At 42.3% G+C, this 22,018-nt stretch overlaps 1 protein-coding gene across 4 annotated transcripts in view; it reads right to left on the bottom strand.

Annotated features, from left to right (window-relative positions):
- Positions 1-5,793: 5,793 nt before the first annotated feature.
- The window catches only part of Atl3 (atlastin GTPase 3), a 75,340-nt gene continuing 59,115 nt past the window's right edge, over positions 5,794-22,018 (bottom strand). For 3 of the 4 annotated variants that reach the window (XM_070017938.1, XM_070017934.1, XM_070017937.1), the window contains 5 exons: positions 16,605-16,732; positions 15,949-16,005; positions 13,227-13,298; positions 12,386-12,817; positions 5,794-10,949 (listed from right to left, as the gene is read on the bottom strand). In XM_070017938.1, the coding sequence (XP_069874039.1) occupies positions 10,863-10,949; positions 12,386-12,817; positions 13,227-13,298; positions 15,949-16,005; positions 16,605-16,732 (776 nt within the window). In that variant the 3' untranslated portion in view covers positions 5,794-10,862. The remainder of the gene's footprint in view (positions 10,950-12,385; positions 12,818-13,226; positions 13,299-15,948; positions 16,006-16,604; positions 16,733-22,018) is intronic. The other variant, XM_070017935.1, reaches the window with a different exon arrangement.

A 22,018-nucleotide genomic window follows, 5' to 3' on the forward strand; every position in this document is an offset into this window, starting at 1 on the left:
AACCAATCAAAAAAAAAAAAAAAAGGCAAGAGGGTCTAGTAGAAAATACTTCAGGGGCTGGGAAGGTGGCTCAGTGGTAGAGCACTTGTCTTGCATGCATGAGGCCCTGGATTCAATTCCTCGGCACCACATAAGCAGAAAAAAGAAAAGCCGGAAGTGGCACTGTGGCTCAAGTAGTAGAGTGCTAGCTTTGAGCTGAAGAGCTGAGGGACAGCGCCCAGGCCCAGAGTTCAGGCCCCATGACCGGACCCAAAAACAAAAAACAAAACTTCAAACTACTGTTTAAAAGTACTTTTAACAAGTACTTTAAGCTGGGCACCAGTGGCTCATGCCTGTAATCCTAGCTACTCAGGAGGCTGAGATTTGAGGATCACGGTTCAAAGCCAGCCCAGGCAGGAAAGTCCGTGAGACTCTTATCTCCAATAACACTAGAAAACCAGAAGTGGTGCTGTGGCTCAAGCGGTAGAGCGCTCGCCTTGAGCTGAAGAGCTGAGGGACGGTGCCCAGGCCCAGAGTTCAAGCCCCACGACCGACCAAAAAGAAAAAAGAAAGTACTTTAAACCAATAGTTTCCAGCACACCAGGCACACAGCAGGCATTCCACAATGAATGAATAACCAAACACAGGCTCTTCCCCTGTACTGGGCTCCGATTCTGAGTAGAACCTACCTGAGAAGTAGAATCCTCCCTCTATTCCCACCACTCTGTGCCAGTCCTGGGTCTAAGAGTCAGGATGCTTGCTATAGGGTCTATGGTACGTTTCCTCTTCCACGCCTCAATTTACTCATCTTTAAGATGGGGTAATGGTGATATCAGATGATATACAGGAATACACATTCCCCAAAAGGAGAGTAATGATGCTAATAAAATACTGAGCCCAACAGGATGTGTGGGCTGTTAATAGTGTGAGGGGCACATGATCATTATCACATATACACTCATCAGCTTCTGGAAGAGTCAGAGACAATGTAAATACCAGAATTTTACATTCACCATTACTCAACCAACCCATTGCTGAGCTCATTGAGCTAGTGACTGCCTGTAAGGTCATTCAAATCCAAAATGGAGGGCCCATTATTGTGGTGGTACTGGTACTGTGCATGCTAATGCAAGTGCTCTATCGCTGAGTTACATCTCCAGCCCAAGAGGTTCCAGTCTGAGAGCAGAGTGACTTCTGGTTCCCTTCACCCTCTGCTCTCAAATAGGTTCAGGTATTACTTTTCTTACTTTTTCTTAATGCTGTAGTAGACAAAAGCCAAACAAAGCTGGGCGCCGGTGGCTCACGCCTGTAATCCTAGCTACTCAGGAGGCTGAGATCTGAGGATCACAGTTCAAAGCCAGCCCAGGCAGGAAAGTCTGTGAGCCCCACAACCAAAAAAAAAAAAAAAAAGCCAAACAAAATTGAAAGTATTCTGGAGGGTGGAGTGCAGTGTACAAGCTGTTTTTACTTTCACATTCTCTTTGAAGAGTTCTGTAAGAGAGCCCAGGATATAGAAATTTCCATCTGAGGCCAATACTATATTCCTGTCTTCATCTGTTTTCTGTTGCTTCCTCACAGATACCTAAGATTGAGTAATTTATACAGGAAAACCTTACTAGGTTCACAGTTCTAAAGACTGGGGAGACCAACAAGTTGGCCCTGGCTTAGCATCTGGTAACATGGCAGTAGCATCACATAGCAAGACAAGTATTCTACAGAGAGCTTACTTACATAACAAATTTCCTTCCACAACCTATTAACCTAGGAACAGTTTAACTCATTCTTAAGGACTCTGCTCTTCACCTTCCAGAGTTCCCACCTTAGTCACTCACACCTATAATCCTAGCTACTTAGAAGGCTGAGATCTGCAGATCACTATTTGAAGCCAACCCAGATAGAAAAGTCCTTGACACTCATCTCCAATTAAGCATCCAAAAAAGCTGGGAGTGAAACTGTGGTTCAAGTGGTAGAGCTTTATTAGCCTTAATCACAAAAGGTCAGGGATAGTACCCAGGTTCTGAGTTCAAACCCCAGGACTAGCACCAAATTTCCATCTTTCAAATATCATTAAGATCTAAAGTTTGGGGATATGGTTCTCCCAATTGCATATATGAGAACATAGATAAAGCATAGTACCACATACAAAGGGAGAATTAGGTGAACAGGACCCAATTAGTGTGTGACTCCAAAATCTCTAGGCTTTTCTGCATATCTTAGCTATGGAGCCCCAATCTGAAAGGAGAAAATGTTTTTATGTTTGCTCTCTTTCTTCTCTCTTCCTTCTTCCTTTTTCACTTTTTGTTGGTTATGTGGCTTGAACTCAGGATCTAGGTGCTGTCCCTGAGCTCTTTGTTCAAGGCTAGTGCTCTACTGTTTTGGCCACTTTGAGCCACACCTATTTTCTGGTGGTTAATTGGAGATAAGTCTCATCAACTTTCCTGCCCAGGCTGGCTTTGAACCATGATCCTCAAATCTCAGCCTCCTAAGTAGCTAGGATTACAGGCGTGAGCCACCAGCACCCAGCTCTTCCTTCTTCCTTGAAGGAGAATCCATTGCTTTCCTGAACGAGTGGGAATTAGACACATGGCTAAAGGTCTGTGCAAGCTTTAGAGAGAATCTGAGCAGGTTGGTGGGAAAGGGAAGATGGCGGCCAGGACAAGAGATGGGGAGAGAGAGAGAACTGTGGTTAAGGGGAATCCATCATGCTTCTTTACACCCAAAGAACAAAGAGCACAGATTCCATGATGGCATGGAGGATTCTTGCCTAAATGCAATTCAGGATGGGAGTATTCCTCAAAGGAAGTGTCCTTTCACCAACTGCATACAGGAGTTTGTGTTCGGGCCATTACTCTGATTTATTTTTTTGTCGGTCATGGGGCCTGAACACTAGCCCTGGGCGCTGTCCCTCAGCTCTTCAGCTCAAGGCTAGCGCTCTACCACTTGAGCCACAGCACCACTTCCAGCTTTTTCTGCTTATGTGGTGCTGAGGAAGCAAACCCAGGGCCTTATGCATGCAAGGCAAGCACTCTACCACTGAACTACCTTCCCAGCCCCTATTTTGATTTTATGTGAAGAAAAAAGTGTAACTTTCTTCTGAATCCCCCTCTCAGAAATCCCTGGAGTGTCACTGAAGATGAGAGAAAAAATCCCTGGTGAAATGCTCTGCATAAGTGTGCAGCACAACCTTCTCTACTTGTCCTTAGAAAAGCATAAGAGCCTCTAATCTGGGGAACATCCCCGAGACTCTCAATCCTGTTTACTAAACAAGGCAGTCTTCCATTTGGTAATTCTGAATCTAGTAGAGCTGCTAGTTACAGTATTTCTTATCACACTGGCTATAGGCACCTATGACCTGGACCTGACAGGGTTTCAGTGTCCAGCCCTTGGGCTAGTGCTAATTCCACAAAGGCTATGACTCAAGATACCAATCAGAAGCATCTCTGGGATGGAACTATATTGATAGATCTATATCTATAAATGCAGGTAGATATAGATCTATCTATCTATCTATCCATATATTTTAAGAGGCAGGAGGTTAAAAAAAAGTTTCCATCTCCTGGGGACATTTAAAGGTGATGATGTAAGTCCAGAACCTCTTGTCTGCCCTCCCCTAGGGCATGCAGGAACCCAACTGCAATAGCAATCTGGTCCCTGTACATTAATAAGAGCCCTGTAGACTTTTGAGTTTCTCCAGTGTTTGACACCAGTTTTGTCCCTAGTTACTAGGTACAAAAAAGTTTCCCTCAGTCTTTCGCAATGTCAACAGAATGTTAACACACTGAAAGCCAGGCAACATCTGCTCTACTTCTCAACACTGCAGACCCGCACCTCACACACCTGTCTTTCCTTTCTCCAGATCATGCTGATGAGGGCATCAACACTGCTATCAGCAAGTACTAGATCCTTGTGTGTACCCCTCATCTGCACACATCAACCTTCCGAGTTCACCCTTCCCCTGATGACCTGAGATGAACTGCAGTGCATCACCCAGAATAGTACCTGACATGTGATCACCATCAGGGATGATGGGTGAAGGCTGCTGACCATACCCAGTGAGTCTGAACTAGGGACTTCCTAATGTAGGGACAATGCAACCTATCCTACTGTCTAAAGTCACCAGCAAAAAGGAATTCTCAGCAGAGCTCCACCTTCCCACAGTTGACTAGCTGGTTTCAGTTTCAGACAGGTCACCAAATGAAAACACAACAAATAAAAAGAAAAAATCCTCCAAGTTGATCTTGAAGTGTTTTTGTTTTTTTTTTTTTTGCGGGGGGGGGGGGTGTGGGGTGGGGGTGGGTCCAGTCGTGGGGCCTGAACTCTGGTCCAGGGTGCTGTCCCTCAGCTTTTCAGCCCAAGGATAGCACTCTACCACTTGAGCGACAGCACCACTTCTGGCTTTTTTCTTTTTGCTTATGTGGTACTAAGGAATCGAACCCAGGGCCTCATGCATGCAAGGCAAGCACTCTACCACTGAGCCACCTTCCCAGCCCCTATCTTGAAGTTTTTAATATACTTTTAAGCAGCCCCAACAACACAGCCTTCCCCAGCTGTGTGAACTTGCAGTACTGTTTCATGCAACAAAGTTGGCTGATTTTGAACTACACTGCCTCTACCACCTTAAAGATTTCATTCTCTTTGCCATCAATCTTCCCATACTAAGCAACAGCAAGGAAGGATAGCCAGGGGGGCAGTGGTTCATGCCTATAATCCCAGCTACTCAGGAGGCTGAGATCTAAGGACCATGGTTCAAAGCAAGCCTGGGCAGGGGAAAGTCCAGGTGATTCATCTTCAATTAACCACAAAAAAGCCAGAAATGGAGCTGCAGTTCAAGTGATAAAGTGCTAGCCAAGTGATAAAGTGCTAGCCTTGAGCAAAAAAGCTCTGGGATGGCACCCAGATGAGTTCAAGCCCCAGGACACACACACACACACACACACACACACACACACACACACACACACACACACACACACACACACACACACACACACACACACACACACACACACACACACACACACACACACACACACACACACACACACACACACACACAGAGCAAGGGTGAAGATAGAACAATGAAAACCTCTGCTCTGAAATTGTGTTAGGAATGGGGTGTGTGAATGGGCTGGGAAGGTGGCTCAGTGGTAGAATGCTTGCCTTACATGCCTGAGGCCCTGGGTTCGATTCCTCAGCACCACATAAGCAAAAAAGAAAAAAAGCCAGAAGTGGCGTTGTGGCTCAAGTGGTAGAGTACTAGCCTTGAGCTGAAGAGCTGAGGGACAGCGCCCAGGCCCAGAGTTCAGGCCCCACGACTGGACCCCCCCCCCCCAAAAAAAAAGGAATAGGGTGTGGGATAAGGAAGAGTGATAGAGGATTGACTGGAATCCATCCTCTATGTCACTATGAAATCCCTCCTGGTGCCAGGCACTGTGGCTCATGCCTATAATCCTAGCTACTCAGGAGGCTGAGATCTGAGGATCACAGTTCAATGCCAGCCCAGGCAGGAAAGTCTGTGAGACTCTGATCTCCAATTAATCACCAGAAAACCAGAAGTGGCAAAGTGGCGCAAGAGGTAGAGTGCTTGCCTTGAGCTGGAGAGCGAAGGGAAAGTGTCTAGGCCGAGTTCAAGCCCCAAGACAAAAAAAAAAGAAAAGAAAAGGAAGGAAGGAAGGAAGGAAGGAAGGAAGGAAGGAAGAAAGAAAGAAAGAAAGAAAGAAAGAAAGAAAGAAAGAAAGAAAGAAAGAAAGAAAGAAAAAGAAATCCCTCCTGGTATAGCTAATGTGTGCTGATAACAACAGAAAAACTCACAGATGACATTGTATTGTGATCTTTATTTCATTTACATGTTACAATTAGGACTGGTACAGAAACATGCTTTTAATATACTAATAACATAGTATCATCCCAATGCTCTTTTTAAAAATCTATTATTAAATTTTAAAGCCATTCAAAGGCCAGGGCCTAGCAGAAAGTACTTTTAGCAAATCATTTTAAAAAAGAAAATGAAAGGATACAGAGAAAAAAACTCTATATATTCTAGATTTAACACCTGTAAAGCTCCATCCATGACAGCCTTTAGTCACCTGTATTAGAAAAATTTAGGAATCAATTCACCCTTCTTTTAGCCATAAAACCACTAAATTTAAGCTTTACTTCTGTTACATGAAATCCTTTAAAAACAATTTTTTCCCCAAAACCTTTCTGTTTCCAGAGCTATCTTAAAAAGTTCCTGGTAGGAGGTATGTAAAAGTTATAATCCTATCCTTCCTTTTTAAAAAATCATTACTGGCATTTATGAATTAAGGCTTTTTGCATGGGATTCAAACCACAGTGCTAAATTTACCTTTTCAAAAGAAAAATAGCTATCAAAGTTGTTTTTTAAAAAATCTAATTATACACCTGTTATTAGGACACCTGCTACATTCATTCTTTTAGAGAAGGCACCATGACAATTTGGAAAAGCAGCTCAAAAGCACTTAGACAATCCTCTGGACTGAAGGGACCCTTCTGACTCTGAATGCAGTAAAGTTGGTGACTGTACCTGGCAGAAGACCACCTATTCTGAACCGCAGGCAAAGCTCTCCCCATCTGCAAACAATGCTTACTGGTAGTCCCATCTCATGGGACAGTCTCTCTCCCTGGTCCCTGAATCACCTACAACTTGAGTTACAGAAGTGATGATTCCAGTCACTGTCCAGATAAACTGTGGCATAAACTGGGTATAAAGCTGGGAATCTGACCACTTTCTAAACAACCTCCTTAGGTTGTTTTATGTACTCAAACGTAGCTAAGGCCACTGCTCCAAATATAGCTACAGTACAACTGACTTTAAGAAAAACTATTTCATTGCAAATGTCCACTATTATAATCTTATTTTTAAAAAACTGATCACAAATAATCATAACAAATCTGTCTTCGTCATACTCCTTATCCCTTGACTAGAAGTTTGTTGTAAGCTAGAATAACACAGCCCATACTGACAATCTTTGATGAAAACCTTAAATCTTCCTGAATTACACTCCAAAGTTCTACAGAAAAAAAGAAGAGGTCTATGAATACTCTCATGTAAGTTACACATCATTTTTTTTTTAACATTAAAAAAAAAAACAACCTTTGTATTCTATTGCTTTCTCCTGGGCAGAATTCAACCTGCTTTCTCTAGAAGTCATCCATTCTTACACATTCATCCAAACTCACTCTATTCAAGGCACCATTTTTATAAAGTAAAACACTGTGTGGAACCTGCTAACAAAACTGACTACAAGTACAAAGCAGTGGTTCTGTTCCTGTTGGTCCAAAGTGAGTAAAAGGAAAAAAAGACCAAAGAGAATAAAGCATAAACAATATATTCAGGCAATTTTATAATGTATATAATGTTTGTGTTAAAACAAATTTTGGGCTGTGGGGGTAGTTCAGTGGAAGACCACTTGTCTATCATATGCAGAGCCCTGGGTTCCATTTCTAGCACAAACAACAACAAACCTTTGTTTTGTATACTGCTAAAAAAGAGGATGACTCCACAGATGCTTTATCAACATACATGATAGATTGCTCTCACAGTGTACTAGAAAGGCTTCTCAGAAAAAAACACTCAGAAATTTAATTTCATTACTTTGAAGTATTTTCAAACTTGGCATCATTTAACTTCTTGTAAAATGAGTTAATAGGAGGTTTTGGAAAGTATGTTAACAGGAATGTGCTCTGCATGCCATCTGGAATGTGCAAATTAACAGGGAGGGGAGGGGAAAGGCTGAGCAGAAAGCTGACTCCCACACGTGTGGCTGACCTACAGAAGGCAGGAGAAGGTAACAAGTAAGATATTTTTTGAAACCTGGCCACAAATTTCCCCAGGACTATTTATAGCCAGCAGTAAAAGGCATCTTTTATTGGGGGCGGGGGGGGGGGGGAACTGACATAAAATCACCAATTTACTATTGAGAGAGAAAAGAGACCAAAGAAAATTAAGAACCCCCAAAGAAATATTTGGACTTCCTCAGGGTAATTAAACCAAAGTGATTCCTTTATAAAATATAAAATCCTAACACTTTATTAACTCATAGAAGAGAGAAACAGAGAGAGAGAGAGACAGAGAGATCTCACCATGAAAAGCAGTTACTTTGGACAATTATACTGGAATCTATGTATCCACTTGTAAAATGCATTAAAAGCTAAGCATCTCTGTGTCAGTAAGGCCTGTGAGAAGGGTTGAACCCGTAGAGAATATAGGCCACCTTTGAAAATACGCCAAAATTTTGGAAACAAGGCTTCAATTTATTAGTCAAAGCCTGGCATCAATCATAAGCAAGTGAATTGTTTATGAAGCAAGCTAGAATTTTTCTAAAATGTAAGGAAAGGAAATAAAATAGCAAGGACTTAAAAGACAAGATGGTGGGGCTGGGAAGGTGGCTCTAATGGTAGAATGCTTGCCTTGTATACATGAGGCCCTGGGTTCAATTCCTCAGCACCACATAAGCAGAAAAAGCCGGAAGTGGCACTGTGGTTCAAGTGGTAGAGCGTTATGAGCTGAAGAGCTGAGGGGCAGCGCCCAGGCCCAGAGTTCAGGCACAACTGGGGGTGGGGGTGGGGGTGGGGGAACGATAACAAGATGGTACAAAAGTATGTAAAATGTCTGGAATTAATTTGAGACTTAGCAAAATACTTGAGTAGTAAAGTATTAAACAAAAGAAAATTCTCTGATAGAGATCTTAAATGCAAGAAAGGTCTATCTTTCTATCTTCTATTCATACTTCACATGTATAAAATTTTTACTTAGACTGACTAAACTCTACTTCCCTCCAAAATCAAATTATTTCAAATATTAATGTATATATAAATGTATATATAAATACTTGTAGGCACCTTTTAAACTCCAAAATCCATGGTAACTCAAAGGAAAAAGCAACTATTAGATAAAACTTTTCCATCATATAATCAAAGTGAAGTAAAACAAAAGAATTCTTAGGTAATTCTAGATATAGTCTATATTTGGGTAAGCCCTAGTTATTTAAAGCTACACAACTAAACAAAAGAAAAATTAAATAAAGAGTAAATAAAATGAGCAATTTTAGCTTCAATATTATAAACATAAAACAATGCATAGGATACAAACAGTTGGCATAAAGACCCTAAATCAGCTATTTAATTATCAATTGTTGATAGGCCATACAGAATTGAACATGGTGACAGCAATATTCAGGAAGGTTATTAATCCTTAATGAAGTTGTAAAAATGCAAAATCTCAAAAACAGAACTTTTCAAAGAACAATCTGTGAGAGGGTGAGTACTGGCTTACATATCTAGTATATAAACCTCTAGTAAATCTGACCATGACACAAGTTCCAGTGACTTCTCAAAGGTCACATCGTTTATTTAAATTCAGCTTTTTCCTTAAGGTATTCAGCTCAAAGTTTTCCTCTGAGCCACTCTGGCCTTTTAAGGCATATATGCCTCTTTTCTAGAAAGAAGCTATAAGAATTATTAAAAAAAAAAAAAAGCGGGCACTGGTGCTTTAACGGACATGGTTCAAAGCCAGCTGGGGCAGGAAAGTCCATGAGACTCTTACCTCCAAATTAACCAACAGAAAACCGCAAGTGGCATTGTGGCTCAAATGGTAGATTGCTAGTCTTGAGCAAAAAGCTCAGGGACAGCCCAAGTTCAAGCCCCACAACAGAAAGAAAAGAAATAAAGGAGGATGGGAGGGGAGGGGAGGGAAGGAAGGAAGGAAGGAAGGAAAAAGAAAAGGAAGTTCAGCTGGGTGGGCTTCAGTGGCTCACACCTGTAATCCTAGCTACTCAGGAGGCTGAGATCTGAGGATCGCAGTTCAAAGCCAGCCTGAGCAAGAAAGTCCATGAGATTCTATCTCCAATAAACCACCAAAAAACCAGAAGTAACACTGTGGCTCAAGTGGTAGAGTGCTAGCCTTGAGCTGAAGAGCTGAAGGATAGTGCCCAGGCCCAGAGTTCAAGCCCCACCACCGACAAAAAAAAAGAAAAGAAAAAGAAGTTTGACAAAACCACTGGCCTATCAGGTAAAAGACCTTACATTCCAGAGTATGGCATATTAAATTACATAAATTTTCTAGGTTTTACAGCAAACAATTCAAATACTACAAAAGTTTAATAGCATGATAGCATAATTTTCAGCTGTTCTTTAGTTTTGAAGCTTTCCCAAATTATGTAAACTTTAAAAACAAAGAATCTTTCTGAATAAGGTATAGGCTGAACACTGGTGGCTCACACCTGTAATCCTAGCTACTCAGAGGCTGAGTTCTGAGGATCGCAGTCTGAAGCCGATCTGTAAAGGAAAGTTTGTGAGATTCTCATTTCCAATTAACCACCAAAAAGCCAGCAGTGGAGCTCTGGCTAAACTAATAAGAGTACTAGCCTTGCGCAAAAAGGCTCAGGGTCAGCAATCAGGCCCTGAGTTCAAGCCTTAGAACCAGCATTAAAAAAAGGGGGTGGGGGTGGGGGGGAAGGCAAGCTATAAAGAACTAAGAACTTTTACCCCAGAAGAGCCTCCACTGCACTTCTTCCCCTTCATGTCTGTGAAAGCATAGATTCAATCTTAAAAGGCACTACGTGGCACACAGAAGCCTTACAGGCTACATTTCCATTTTTTCCTGTAGCCTTTCCCCATAAAGTGCACAAAGCAGAAAGTGGTAAGCAATAGACATAGATGTGGAAGTGCTTCCAAGAGGAATGGAAGTGTGCTTAAGAATTTGAAAACACAGGAAAGGTCACATCATTTATTACAGTTCCCTGTTTCAGCTCTTCCCAGACAGTCCCAGACCTGCCATTCCTCTGGACCTGGACCGGTGGTGGCAGTGGCAGAAACCAGAGAACTAGGAGCCAGCAGGGCTCTTGAATCTTGTAGTTAAGATGCTATTGAGATTTTTTATCCACAGGTGGTCGTCCAACAACTGCATCCCTCACAGCAGCCTGAGTAGAATTACCAAAATGAGCAGAAGCCTGCAAAATTCCATTTATTCAACATATTAGTTAATAATATAACAGTACCAAGAAAGCAAGTGCTTGGGAATAATGCTCAAGTATCCTCTCCATCATCATCAGCCCACTATAGAAGCAGAGGCGTGAGAAGGAGGGCTGCAGGAGAGCTGTGGCCGCAGCTGACTAAGAGTCAGTGGGACATCTGCTCACAGGCTTTGCACACTGACCTAACTGATCTTTTCACAGAAAAAGAAATAAACTAGGCTCAAAACTGTAAAACAGGGGATCATATGAATGTTAAAAGCTGTTGGTTTTTTAGAAGACTTAAAATGGAGATGGCATCCATTTTCTAACCCAGTAGGATTAAAATAAAACACTTCATTAAGTTTACTTTTTTTCAAGCTCTTGATGTTCAGGGAAGCAAATAAGCAAGGGGATAGAGATGGGGAGACTAATATCAATATTAAGTGTTAAGAGCATTTAATCAGAAATTTCTCATGAAGAAACATCTGGAACCTCTCTTGCATTTTTAGGGATGTTAACAAGATATTAGGAACAAATATAAATAGTCTAGATAAAATGTAAAGCTCATCAGGATAAAAATAAACAATGTAGGGCTGGGAAGGTGGCTCAGTGGTAGAGCGCTTGCCTTGCATGCCTGAGGCCCTGGGTTCGATTCCTCAGCACCACATAAGCAAAAAGAAAAAAAAGCCGGAAATGGCGCTGTGGTTCAAGTGGTAGAGCACTAGCCTGAACTGAAGAGCTGAGGCACAGTGCCCAGGCCCAGATTCAGGCCCCATGACCGGACCAAAAAAATAAATAAATAAATAAAAAATAAACAATGTAGGGGCTGGGAAGGTGGCTCAGCAGTAGAATGCTTGCTTTGCATGCATGAGGCCCTGGGTTCAATTCCTCAGCACCATAAAAGCAGAGAAAGCCGGAAGTGGCGCTGTGGCTCAAGTGGTAGAGCACTAGTCTTGAGCTGAAGAGCTGATGGACAGCGCCCAGGCCCCACACCACCAATAAATAAATAAAAAATAAACAATGTAAGCTTCTCCTACCTTCTTACACTATAAAATTTTTCCAAACTGATTGGGGTGGGGGGCTGGGAAGGTGGCTCAGTGGTAGAGTGCTTGCCTTGGATGCCTGAGGCCCTGGGTTCGATTCCTCAGCACCACATAAGCAGCAAAAAGCTAGAAGTGGTGCTATGGCTCAAGTGGTAGAGTTCAGTTGAAGAGCTGAGGGACAGTACCCAGGCCCGGAATTCAGGCCCCATGACTGACAAAACAAAACAAAAAACAAACAAACAAATAAAAAACCCCAGGGCTTCATGCAAGCTAGGCAAGTGTTCTATCACTAAGCTACATCCCCTTCCCCAATCTGAGATGTTTTACAACAAAAGCACAAATAAATATCTGCCCATCATCCACCCAGCCTCCTCAACCAGCACCACTTACCTGCTCTAACACATATGCTGCACCAAAATCAATAGCTCCACCCAGTTCACGATATTGACCGGAATATCTGATGTACCCCCAGGTGAGGAGGGCTATTAGCAGTAGGCCAAGCATGAAGTTGAACAGCTGGGCCACAACCTCCAGACCAACGAAACCAGTGAGGCCTGAGGCTATATACAAAGCCACAATGCCTGTGAACAGCACTGCTGGCGTTCGGAAGGTGCTGAAGACATTCTTGCTACCATTGTGCTTGCAGAAGTTCTCAAACAGCTCCTTAATTTCTTCCTCCAGCTCCTGCTGATAACGAAAGCTGAAATCCTTCCCGCCCATCTTTTTGGTCTTCTTAAATTGGTCCAAAGCAAGTTGCCTATATTCACAGTGCTTCTGTTCTAAAATGTCTGGAGACAAATAAGGTTTCTCTCCCCCACAAACCTAAAAATAACAAAGATATGCTATGAGCATCCCCTTCAAGTGCCAAACAAGTAAAAAGATACAGAAAGGGTTAGAATGTTTTAAGATATTAGATGTTAACTAGAGGCACACACACACAGATCCATGCACACACAATCCAAAGATAGCCAAGTCCAATGAAGTCTGAGCTCACTTCCTCTAATAAGCATACTTAAATAACCAGGTTACATTAATCAGAAAATCAGGAACATTCTAAGAAAGCCTGGTTAGAAAGGGTAATCATTAGGAGACTGCAAACAAAAGATAACCTGAAAACACATTGTTACCATATCATCTTCAGATACTTTAAAGAGGATCAAGTTCAGGCTTTTGAAGCCTGCAGCAATGTCAGGTCTACAGGTAAATCAGAGAAAAGGCAGATGCCTCATACCGCTTCCATGTTGTTATAATAAACGTCCTTTGCAGAGGCTGCAGCTGCTAAATTGTTGGCTTCAGCGGTAGCCTTTAAAAAAAAAAAGGAAAACATTTTCCCACAAATAGTGAAGTAAAAACCTTTTCTCAATCTACATTCCATTCATCCTAAAACTTTCTGGCATTTTTCTTTTAGGTTTCCAATAAAGTTCAACAGATTAAACACAATTTTTCTACCAAAACATCTGTTCTCAAACCTTAGAATCTTTAGCAAAAATTAAGTTCCAAAACTTAAGGAAAATACAATTTCCTTGCTTCATTTTTTTTATTTTGGCCAGTCATGGTCTTGAACTCAGGACTGGGCGCTGTCCCTTCAGTCTTCAAGTCAAGGCTAGCGCTCTACCACTTGAGCCACAGCACCACTTCTGGTTTTCTGGTGGTTAACTGGAGATAAGAGTCTCACAGACATTCCTGCCTGGGCTGGCTTTGAACTGCGATCCTCAGATCTCAGCCTCCTGAGTAGCTAGGATGACAGGTGTGAGCCACCAGCACCTGGCTCCTTGCTTCAGTTTTTTTTTTTTTTTTTTTGGGTCCAGTTGTGGGGCCTGAACTCTGGGCCTCGGCGCTGTCCCTCAGCTTTTCAGCTCAGGACTAGCGCTCTACCACTTGAACCACAGCGCCACTTCCAGCTTTTTTTTTCTTTTTGCTTATGTGGTGCTGAGGAATCAAACCCAGGGCCTCAGGCATGCAAGGCAAGCATTCTACCACTAAGCCACCTTCCCAACCCCTCCTTGCTTCAATTTTAAATGCATAAAATATATGCAAAGTTTTGGCTGGTGATATAGCTCCATGGTAGAATGATTACCTAAGATGTACCAAGCCTTGGCACATTCAATGCCAAGCACCACAAAAGAACCCAAAAACAAAACCTGCCAGTGGCTCACACCTGTAATCCTAACTACTCAGGGTGCTGAGACTGAGGATTGCAGTTTGAAGCCAGCTTGAGCAGAAAAGTCTATGAGACTCTTATCTCCAATAAACTATTCTGGCTCTGTGACTCAAGTGGTACAGTGCTAACCTTGTGCAAAAAGAAGCTCAGGGAGGGGCTGGGAAGGTGGCTCAGTGGTAGAGCGCTTGTCTTGCACACCTGAGGCCTTGGGTTCGATTCCTCAGCACCACATAAGCAAAAAAAAAAAAAAGCCGGAAGTGGCGCTGTGGCTCAAGTGGTAGAATGCTAGTCTTGAGCTGAAGAGCTGAGGGACAGCGCCCAGGCCCAGAGTTTAGGCCCCACGACTGGACCCCTCCCCCCCCCCAAAAAAAAGGAGCTCAGGGAAAGCACTCAGGCCCCAGATTCAAGCCTCAGGATATGCAAAAAAGATGTAAAAATGAGTACATAATTGCCTGCACTGATGGCTCATGCTTTCAATCCTAGCTACTCAGGAGGCTGAGATCTGAGGATCACGGTTCAACCGGGGCAGGAAAGTCCGTGAGACTCTTTTTTTTTTTGTTGTTGGTCGTGGGGCTTGAACTCTGGGCCTGGGCTCAGCTCAAGGCAAGCGCTCTACCACTTGAGCTACAGCGCCACTTCCGGTTTTCTGGTGGTTTATTGGAGATAGGAGTCTCACAGTCTCTCCTGCCCGGGCTGGCTTTGAACCGAGATCCTCAGATCTCAGCCTCCTGAGTAGCTAGGATTACAGGCGTGAGCCACCAGCGCCCGGCCCGTGAGACTCTTATCTCCAATAAACCACCAGAAAACTGGAAGTGATGCTGTGGCTCAAATGGTAGAGCAAATAGCCTTGAGTTGAAGAGCTGAAGGACAGTACCCAGGCCCAGAGTTACAAGCCCCATGACCAACAAAAACAAACAAACAAACAAACAAATAAATAAAAGCAGGGACTGGGAGTGTGTCTTAGTGGTAGAGTGCTTGACAAGCATGCATGAGGCCCTGGGTTTAATTCCTCCATACCACATAAATAAAATAAATTTAAAACAAAACAGAGGTGGGAATTATCTTTATGATCTCAATGCCAGGATCTACTAACTTTGGTGAAAATGTTTTTTTGCTACTAAAGAAATTGTTATTTTGGCAATATATAACCCTCATATTCAGCAAGTCAGAAAGTATGTTTTCATCAAATGAGATGTTTTCGTTGAAAATAAAAAACCTAACCAGTGAATCTAAATAGACATCCTACACTAAAGTAAGTGCAGATGATTGGAAGCTACTGGGATAAATTTCACATAGGTATAATGGAGGCAGTGTTTTCCAAAGTGTGTCTGGAGGCAAGAACAGGCCCAGGGAGGAGAAGCTGTTAAACTACGAGGGGTGCAGGGTGGGAATGTGGCTTAGTGGTAGAGTGTTTGCCTAGCATGCATGAATCCCTGGATTCAATTCCTTAGTACCACATAAACAGAAAAAGCTGGAAGAAGTGCTGTGGCACAAGTGGTAGGGTGGTAGCCTTGAGCAAAAGAAGCTCAGGGGCAGTGCCCAGGCCCTGAGTTTAAGCCCCAGGGAATGGCAAAACAAAACAACAACAAAAAACCCACCCCCCAAAAAAAAAAAAAAAAAAAAAAACTATGAGAGGTGCTCCACTGCCACAAAAAGTGTTGAAAGCAAAAGACCTTTGCATAATGAGCAAGGACAGTGAGCTTACTGTCTTCTTAGAGTACTTGGCTTTTTCATATCTGGGTTCAATTCAATTTAAAAAGATTGTCATTTAGGATATCAAAAAACTGATTACCTGAAGCATGGATTTGGGGTGAGGCAGATCTTCTCCTTGGTAAATTTTAATATATGCCTTAAAATATAAACATAAAAATCATTATGAAAATACACTCTAATATACTTTATTCATACTTTAAATTTTGGAAACAGCGGTCATACAATTACATTTTCCAAAGGACCTAAAACAATCGGGAATTAGCAGAAACACAACACACCTTTGAAAAGGGCATGTTAGCATTTTTAGTTATCTAAAATATTCTCAAGCAGCACAAGCCTCCTAAGGCTAGGACTCCCATTAGACTCCCCATGCACACTGGCCTCACCACGACCCGTGGGCAGAGGCTGTCCACCCGGGGTAGTTGTGTCACATCTAGATGCCATCTCTTACTCACAGCAACTTCCTAACCATCTCCTGTCCACACCATCTTCCTTGAGGACCAATCTTCCTTTAGCCACAGTAATCACTCCTCTAAGAGAGTGCAAAAAAACAGCCATTTGCTTCTTAGGCACATACTGCCACCCAGTGGCCCATACTTGGAAGGACACTAAGATCTCACACAAGATGCCTCAAAATATCCCCCAGGAGACTTTGAATAGTGAATTCAGGATGGTTTACAATCTTAACTAGTTTCACCAAAAACCAAACAATTCAAAATTAAGACTCATATTTACCTTAAAATACTCCAGTAGTCCCCGGCAGGTGACTTTGGAGCCATTGATCTCCTTTTCCATTAACTTAGATGGGTTTAGTACATATGGTATCAGTACCTGCAACTGCTCTTTGAATTCACCAGCAATATCTGTTTATAGAATGAAGAGGAAACAAGAAGTCAAACAGTCTTATTCAACCAAGGTCAGCATAAAAATCAATCCTTACAGTATATACAATTATAACATTTGCTAGTTCAAAGTAGAGGCAGGGAAGTGGGTAGTGCTAGACTATGTTTGGTACTTTCTAGCTCTGACCAGGTTGCTGATAGGTCTCTGTCTTGATGTACCATTGTCTCCTTCCCTCTTATCATACAAAGTCATCTCTAATTTAAAAAAGAATGTGTAGAATATATTATCCTAGGGGCTGGGAAGGTGGCTCAGTGGTAAAGCACTTGCCTTGCATGCTCGAGGCCCTGGGTTCAATTCCTCAGCCCCACATAAGCAAAAAGAAAAAAAAGCCAGAAGTGGCGCTGTGGCTCAAGTGGTAGAGTGCTAGCCTTGAGCTGAAGAACTGAGGGACAGTGCCCAGGCCCAGAGTTCAGGCCCCATGACCGGAGCCCCCCCCCCCAAAAAAAAGAATATATTATCCTATTTTTCATTCTGAGATATTTAATCTATTACCTAGTCTTTAAAGAAATTTCAATTTTGTTAGCTGTGCACTAGTGGCTCATACCTATAATCCTAATTACTCAGGAAGCTGAGATCTGGAGATTTGCTGTTAGACCCAGCAAATCTACTAGATTCCAGTCTACTAGATTTCATCTCCAAAATAACCAGCAAAAAGTAGGGTTGGAGATATGGCTCAAGTGCTAAGGGTACCACTGAGCAAGCAAGAAAAGTGAATGCACTACTGGTGCTGGGAAAACTGGGTGGCCATATGCAGAAAACTAAAAGTGGACCCCAGCCTGTCACCATGTACTAACATCAACTCAAAATGGATTAAAGACCTTAACATCAAACTTGAATCTCTGAAACTACTGAAGGACAGAGTAGGAGAGACACTTGAACTTATAGGCCCAGGCAGGAACTTCCTGAACAGAGTCCCAGGGTCACAACAAAATGGGAAGAGAATCGACAAATGGAACTACCTTGATTGCTAAAGTCATACCAATCAAGCTAGAAAGACAACCAACTAACTGTAAAAAATATTTACCAGCAATATATCAAGACAAGGGGTTAATATCCAGTATATACAGGGAACTCAAGAAACTAATTGCTCCCGAACCCAACAAACCAATCACTAAATGGGCAAGGGAACTAAAGAGAGACTTCTCAAAAGAAGAGATAAAAATTACAAAGAAACATGAGGAACTGTTCACCATCCGTGGTTGTAAAGGAAATGCACATAAAGACAACCCTGAGTTAGCACCTTACCCCAGTCAGAATGGCCTACATCCTAAAGGCAGCCAATGACAAATGCTGGAGGGGATGCCGAGAAAGAGGAACCCTATTACACTGCTGGTGGGAATGTACACTTATACAACCACTTTGGAAAGCAGTCTGGAGGGTCCTCAGAAAGCCAAATAATGACCTCCTCTATGACCCAGCCATACCACTCCTAGAAATCTATCCTGAACAACAGAAACCCGTATACAAGGACACATGCACTTCCATCGTTATTGCAGCACTTGTTCACAATAGCCAGGATATGAAAACAATCCAGATGCCCCACCACAGGTGAATGGATCCAAAAACTGTGGTATCTATACACAATGGAATATTATGCAGCCATTAGAAAGGACAAAATAATGGAATTTGCAGGGAAATGGATGGAACTAGAAGAAATGTTGAGTGAGGTAAGCCAAGAGCAAAGAGACAAACAGCACATGGTCTCCGATGAGTGGATGTTAAATCCAAAACGTAAGGTGATACGACAAAGTTAACAAGACTTGAGAAACAAAGGGCCTCCAATCCATCTGGTCGAATCACTACTAAATACCCCATGCTGCTGATCACATATATGGTATATATGTGCACACCAGGGGGAACTAGGAGGACACAGAACCAGAGGGAATCAGGGAAAAACATACAACAGTGGGACCCATCAGCTGCACTGGACATTGATCAAAATGAACTAAGCAACTCAGTGATAGCAATGGGAGGGAGGGAATGAGTGGGAAAGAGGGAACAGCTGACTCTATGCAAAAGGAAAGGAATGTACATATCACCCAACTTGGAAGAAATAAATGTATTGTCAAAGCTCATAGAACTCATAAACTTTATAGGCAATTTGCTCCATGAAAGTTAGAATGTTTGTGACTTTAACTAAGCATCACTATCCCACAATACTGTGAAATTCGTGAAATTATGTAATCACTTAATCACAATAAAGAATTTGGGGGAAAGAAAGAAAGAAAGAAAGAAAGAAAGAAAGAAAGAAAGAAAGAAAGAAAGAAAGAAAGAAAGAAGGAAAGAAAGAAGGAAAGAAAGAAGGAAAGAAAGAAAGAAAGAAAGAAAGAAAGAAAGAAAGAAAGAAAGAAAGAAAGAAAGAAAGAAAGGAAGGAAGGAAGGAAGGAAGGAAGAAAGAAAGGAAGGAAGAAAGAAAGTGAATGCCAGGTCCTAAGTTCAAACCCCAGGAGCACCACCAAGAAAAAAGAAAATTCAATGAAATTTTGGGGGATAGAATTGGTTTTGCTGGGGAAGGATTTGTTGTTGTTGACTTGTTTCTTTGTTACTTTGTTACCAAGTCTCACTATGTAGTGCAGGCTGTCCTTGAACTTCTAAGTCTCCTATCTGTGTATTCCAAGGAAATTTCACTTTTTAGAGAATGGAAAACACCATTCATTAGCTTTTTGTTTTTGTTTTTGTTTTTTTGCTGGTTCTGGGGCTTGAACTGAGGGTCTGGACTTTGTTCCTGAGTCTCTCAAGGACAGTGCTTCACCATGTGAGCTATAACACCACCTCCAGCTTTTTCTGAGTAGTTTATTGGGGTAAGAGTCTCATGAGAGGGGTGAGGGGGGTAAGATGGGAAGGGATGGTAAGGGGAAACAAAGGAGGAGGCAACAATGCTTGGTAAGAAATGTACTCATTACCTTGCCCATGTAATTGTAACCCCTCTGTACAGTATTTTCACAATAAAAAAAAGAAAATTAAAAAAAAAGTCTCATGAACTTTCCTGCCTGGGTGGCTTTGAACCATGAGCTCCACTTCCACTTTTCTGGTGGTTAGTTGAAGATAAGAAACTCAGGGACTTTCCTGCCTAGGCTGACTTTGAACCACAATCCTCAGATCTCAGGATTACAGGCGTGAGCCACCAGCACCAGCTTGCTTTTTTTTCGCCGGTCATGGGGCTTGAACTCTGGGCTTGGGTACTGTCCTTCAGCTCTTCAGCTCAAGGTGAGCGCTCTACCGCTTGAGCCACAGTGCCACTTCCAGTTTTCTAGTCGTTTATTGGAGATAAGAGTCTCACGGAGGGCTGGGAAGGTGGCTCAGTGGTAGAGCACTTGCCTTGCATGCATGAGGCCCTGGGTTTGATTCCTCAGCACCACATAAGCAGAAAAAAAAAAAAAAAAAGGCCAGAAGTGGCGCTGTGGCTCAAATGGTAGAGTGCTAGCCTTGAGCTGAAGAGCTGAGGGACAGTGCTCAGGCCCAGAGTTCAGGCCCCACGGCCAGACTCCCCCCGCCCTCCCCCCAAAAAAAGTCTCACAGACGTTCCTGCCTGGGCTGGCTTTGAGCCTTGATCCTCAGATCTCAGCCTCCTGAGTAGGTCGGATCACAGGCATGAGCCACCAGCACCCAGCTTTGCTTTTTTTTTTTTTCCCACTAATAGTTGAATGTTAAGAGTAGAGGAACATGTTCCCTCGTGGTATTTATTTCCTGGTAAGTCCTCAAAGGCCTCAAGATGAAGATGAAGATGACAGAAAAAGTGACAGGGTCTAAGCAGGTTCCACAAGAGTTTGAGAGAACCACTATATAAGAGCTCTTTTCTCAATGTAAGAATGAGCAGGTCTAACACAGGAGAACTAAAATACCTGAAAGCTGATTTCTGTATCATCTAACATCTTCCTGGAAAAGTTCTTACTCCTATCAAAGTAAAACTCCTTACACTCCACAAACCTACTTGCATATTAAAAAAAAAAAAACTCATGAAGTATTTTTTTTGGGGGGGTAGCAGGAATGGGCTGGTTGGCTTTTTTTTTTTTTTTTTTTTGATAGTGTAATAGAGATAAGAGTCTCAGGGGCTGGGAATGTGGCTTAGTGGTAGAGTGCTTGCCTAGCATGCATGAAGCTTGGGTTTGATTCCTCAGCACCACATAAACAGAAAATCCCAGAAGTGGCGCTGTGGCTCAAGTAGTAAGAGTACTAGCCTTAAGCCAAAGAGAAGTTCAGGGACAGTGCCCAGGCCCTGAGTTCAAGCCCCAGGACTGGCAAAAATAAAAAATAAAAAAGAATTTCATGAACCTTCCTGCCCATGCTGACTTTGAACTGCAGTCCTCAGAATTTAGCCTCCTGAATAGCTAGCCTTATAGGCATGAGCCACCAGCAACCAGCTCATAAAATCTCAAAAAAAAAAGTAGAATAAATTCTTTATAACTGTATATTAGAAAAGTATAAAATGGTATATACATAATATTCTGGTTCTAGGGGCTGAGAAGGTGGGTCAGTGGTAGAGTGCTTGCCTTGCATTCATAAGGAGCTGGGTTTGATCCCTCAGCACCACATAAGCAGAAAAAGCCAGAAGTGGTGCTATGGCTCAAGCAGTAGAGTGCTAGCCTTGAGCTGAAGAGCTGAGGGACAGCGCCCAGGCCCAGAGTTCAGGCCCCATGACCGGACCCAAGGAAAAAAAAAAAACTTCATATAAGCCGGGTGCCGGTGGCTCTTACCTGTAATCCAAGCTATTCAGGAGGTTGAGATCTGAGGATCATGGTTTAAAGCCAGCCCAGGCAGAAAAGTCTGTGAGACTCTTATCTCCAATAAACCACTAGAAAACCAGAAGTGGTGCTGTGGCTCAAGTAATAGAGGGCCAGCCTTGACCTGAAGAGCTGAGGGACAGTGCCCAGGCCCAGAGTTCAAGCCCCACAACCGACCAAGAAGAAAAAAATACCTTATACAGAGAACTAGCAGTACTGGAATTTTAACTTTGGGCATGATAATTTAGCCAATTCCTCATAAACACATTTGGACTATTTCCAATTATTCCATATTATAACACTATCATGCCAAAGTATATATCCTTAGATGTATGTTTTTATCTAGCAATTTAGACAGTTCCTTAGATAAACTCCTAAAAGCAAAATACTTGATCAAAGAATGTAAATATTTTAAATTCTGATACTGCAACATTCTTGTGAAAAAAAAACATATCAATATATTTGTGCCTTTTTGGTTATTATAACGCTTCACATATTTTCATTAATATATGCTGACCTTTTTGT

Source organism: Dipodomys merriami, unplaced genomic scaffold (assembly GCF_024711535.1).
Source record: "Dipodomys merriami isolate MVZ:Mamm:240054 unplaced genomic scaffold, mDipMer1.0.p SCAF_128, whole genome shotgun sequence".
NCBI classification, from domain to species: domain Eukaryota; kingdom Metazoa; phylum Chordata; class Mammalia; order Rodentia; family Heteromyidae; genus Dipodomys; species Dipodomys merriami.